Source organism: Oncorhynchus clarkii, chromosome 12, assembly GCF_045791955.1.
Source record: "Oncorhynchus clarkii lewisi isolate Uvic-CL-2024 chromosome 12, UVic_Ocla_1.0, whole genome shotgun sequence".
NCBI classification, from domain to species: Eukaryota; Metazoa; Chordata; class Actinopteri; order Salmoniformes; family Salmonidae; genus Oncorhynchus; species Oncorhynchus clarkii.
Genome location: NC_092158.1, coordinates 92963775 through 92967726, shown reverse-complemented (window position 1 = coordinate 92967726; position 3952 = coordinate 92963775). Strand labels below are relative to the sequence as shown.

Genomic DNA, 3952 nt, shown 5'->3' with positions numbered 1-3952 from the left:
GTGTTCTATAATCTACAGTGAGGTTCTAAGACTAACGAGAGTGTTCTATGATCTACAGTGAGGTTCTAAGACGAACTAGAGTCTGCTATAATCTACAGTGAGGTTCTAAGACTAACTAGAGTGTTCTATGATCTACAGTGAGGTTCTAAGACTAATGATCCTGACTCTCAGTTCCATTACACATAAGAGTCATTAACCATTGATCCTGACTCTCAGTTCCATTACACATAAGAGTCATTAACCATTGATCCTGACTCTGTTCCATTACACATAAGAGTCATTAACCATTGATCCTGATTCTGTTCCATTACACATAAGAGTCATTAACCATTGGTCCTGACTCTCAGTTCCATTACACATAAGAGTCAAAAACCCTAGAGTTTTCTTTCTGTAACAGAGGAAGGGGGGGGGGGGGGGGACAGAGGAAGGGGCAGAGGGAGGGTCAGGTAGCCTACAAACACACTGTCAAAGCTGTCCAGCTGGCAGGCGGACAGAGTGAGGGCTTTGCGTAGGCGCTTTCTTTGCGTTTTTTTTGTGGGACTGGAAATGCCCGGAACGTTATTAACCGGTTCCCACAAAATAACGGTTCTGTTCTGTTATTTTGTTCCTGGTTATGGTTCTGTTCCTGGAAAATTTTTTGTTATTTTCTGGTTTTCGGGTTTTGTTCCCCTTAACCGGTTCCAACCCCTGGATGCTAGTAGCATGTTAGCCCCCTGGATGTTAGTAGCATGTTAGCCCCCTGGATGCTAGTAGCATGTTAGCCCCCTGGATGCTAGTAGCATGTTAGCCCCCTGGATGTTAGTAGCATGTTAGCCCCCTGGATGCTAGTAGCATGTTAGCCCCCTGGATGCTAGTAGCATGTTAGCCCCCTGGATGTTAGTAGCATGTTAGCCCCCTGGATGCTAGTAGCATGTTAGCCCCCTGGATGCTAGTATCATGTTAGTCCCCTGGATGCTAGTATCATGTTTTGGTTATGCAGGTTTTGTACCTCAGGGTGAATAGTCTCGCTGAGTTCATATCATATCATATCGCAACGCCAGTCTAAGTTTTACTGTTGGTGTCTGTCCCTGTTCGTTTTCTCCTCAGGCTCTGTGACATCGGTGCACTCCCAGCCATGCGAAGACCAGGCTGTACTGCCCGGCCTCCCTCACCCTGTTCCCCCTCACATCGCCCCGCCAAGGCCCTCGCCCAGGGGGCTGCGTAGACAGGTGAGTACACACACACACACACACACACACACACACACACACACCATGCTTAGTCTTCCACCACAAAACTTTGGCAAATATTTGTCTCATTTGACATGGAAAGGCACACACACACACTGTGACCCTAACATTCCCCATTGTGTCCTCTCTGTGTTCCAGGTGGCTGTGACCCTAACATTCCCCATTGTGTCCTCTCTGTGTTCCAGGTGTCTGTGACCCTAACATTCCCCATTGTGTTCTCTCTGTGTTCCAGGTGGCTGTGAAGGTGGACTCGGTGGAGGTTCAGAGTGTTTCCTCAGTAGACAGGCAGGACCCCCTCTCAACCCTCCGCCTGCTCTCCCCCTCCCGTCCCCCCTCTCCCCCCTTCGTCTCGGATCCCGCCGACGAGGAGGTGTGGCACATCACCAGCTCAGCGCGCCATTGGTGGGACAGACATGGAAGTGGGCGGTGTCACTCCCTCTCCCCCTACGCCTCCCCCGACTCCCCCCCCTCCCTGAGGAGCCGAGGGAGTGCGCTCAGTCTGCTGGGGGCAGGGCTACAAGCTCACGACCCGAGGAAGGGCTTCAGCGTAGACACCCAGGGCTTCCTGGATAAACCCCGTTGTCCTGACGACCAGCGACGACACTCCATCGAGATCTGCCCGTCCCCTCCGGAGGACCGGCTGCTAGGGGAGGTGGACGGGGAAGAGAGGAGGCCCAGGGGTCAGGGTTCAGAGGTTAGAGGTCACAGGAAGAAGAGGATGAGCCCACCCTGCATCTCCATCCACCCCCCGTGTGACCCAGCAGGCCGCGCCCCCTCGGAGCCGCAGGCAGACTGCAACCCGCTGCTGAGACGCAGGACCCCCTCCTACGATGTCGCCGACGCACACACTCCCACACACAGGCTGACGCCGACACACACACCTACACACAGGCTGACGCCGACACACACACCGGTACGCACACTCACGCCTACACACACGCCAACACTAACGCCGACACATCACCACACACTCGTACAGACTCTCCTTCACGCAGTAACACACACCCCGACACACACACACACTCTTATCCGTACACATACTCTACCTCATTCACACACACACACTCCGTCCCCCACACACACCCTGTCCCTGAACTCCGACGCGAGACCTTCCTCTCTCTACAGTGACTACAAGCCCCTCCCACATGTCACCTTCGACCAACCGGAGCACAGATACACGAGTGGCATGTCCGCTGGCCTATCGAGCAATGAACCAGCCACAAGTCCCTCGCACTTTAACAGTAGGGCGGGGTTTAGCTCGATGAACAGGAGAACTGCCCAATGAGAGACAGAGCCTGGTACTGTAGTAGGAGAGGGATTCGTCAGAAAGACTAAACCCCATCCAGAGGGTGTGGCCTGATCTGGACAGAGATGGGTTGGATGGAGAGAGAGAGAGAGAGAGAGAAGGGGGAGAGAGAGAGAGAGAGGGAGGGAGGGAGAGAGAGAGAGAGAGTGGGGAGAGCGAGAGAGAGAGAGACGGAGAGAGGGAGACAGAGAGAGAGAGAGAGAGAGAAGGGGGAGAGATAGAGGGAGGGAGGGGAGAGAGAGAGAGAGAAGGGGGAGCGATAGAAGGAGGGAGGGGAGAGAGAGAGAAGGGGGAGAGAGAGAGGGAGGGAGAGAAGAGGAGAGGCAGAGAGGGGGAAGAGCGAGTGAGAGAGACGGAGAGAGGAAGACAGAGAGAGAGAGAGAGAGAAGGGGGAGAGATAGAGGGAGGGAGGGGAGAGAGAGAGGGAGAAGGGGGAGCGATAGAAGGAGGGAGGGGAGAGAGAGAGAAGGGGGAGAGAGAGAGGGAGGGAGAGAAGAGGAGAGGCAGAGAGGGGGAAGAGCGAGTGAGAGAGACGGAGAGAGGAAGACAGAGAGAGAGAGAGAGAGAGAAGGGGGAGAGATAGAGGGAGGGAGGGGAGAGAGAGAGGGAGAGAGAAGGGGGAGAGATAGAGGGAGGGAGGTGAGAGAGAGAGAGGGAGGGAGGGGAGAGAGAGAGGGAGGGAGGTAGTGAGGTTGTAACTCAGTGTTATTTAGTTTCAGGGCTAGGACTAAAGCCACATAAATCTGTAGCCAAAGTATTTCTGACACTCCTCACACCAGCCAGCCAATCAGGAACAAACATTTATGACACTCTGCCCTCACGTGAGCCAATCAGGAACCAGCGCCTGGCTGACCTCTGACCCTTACAGGAAGTGAGATGGGAGATTGACGGTGCTCCTTCAAATCCTCTACGGGAGCTCTACTTCCTGTTTCCTGTCCTGGTCCACGATCACATTGATCTCTCAGACAGACAGACAGAAGAGGACAGCAGTCCTGGACACGTGTGTTGTGTGTTGTGTGTATTTGATCCCATATGCATCCGTCTGTTCAGATGCTTTCTGTCATGGATGTTGATAGACATGTCTTCATCTGCAGACAGACAGACAGACAGACAGACAGACAGACAGACAGACAGCAGAGCGGTGTGTGTTCTGTTTATCTCACGTTGTATATACAGAAAGTATTTTATTGCTGTGATGATGAAATAACTCTATGCATTAATGCACCACATTTTCTTCTAGAGATCTATAATGGTTGTTTTGTTACGTCATCCTCCTGTCTATAATGTTTGTTTTGTTCCGTCATCCTCCTGTCTATAATGGTTGTTTTGTTCTGTCATCCTCCTGTCTATAATGGTTGTTTTGTTCCGTCATCCTCCTGTCTATAATGGTTGTTTTGTTCCGTCATCCTCCTATCTA

The 3952-nt window shown here is 52.6% G+C and overlaps 1 protein-coding gene across 1 annotated transcript in view; it reads left to right on the top strand.

The window, feature by feature from the left end:
• The window catches only part of LOC139422368 (voltage-dependent T-type calcium channel subunit alpha-1H-like), a 108135-nt gene extending 105526 nt beyond the window's left edge, over positions 1-2609 (top strand). Inside the window, 2 exon segments of the mRNA XM_071173572.1 lie at positions 1087-1208; positions 1462-2609. Coding sequence (XP_071029673.1) covers positions 1087-1208; positions 1462-2514 — 1175 coding nt within the window. The 3' untranslated portion in view covers positions 2515-2609.
• Positions 2610-3952: the final 1343 nt, after the last annotated feature.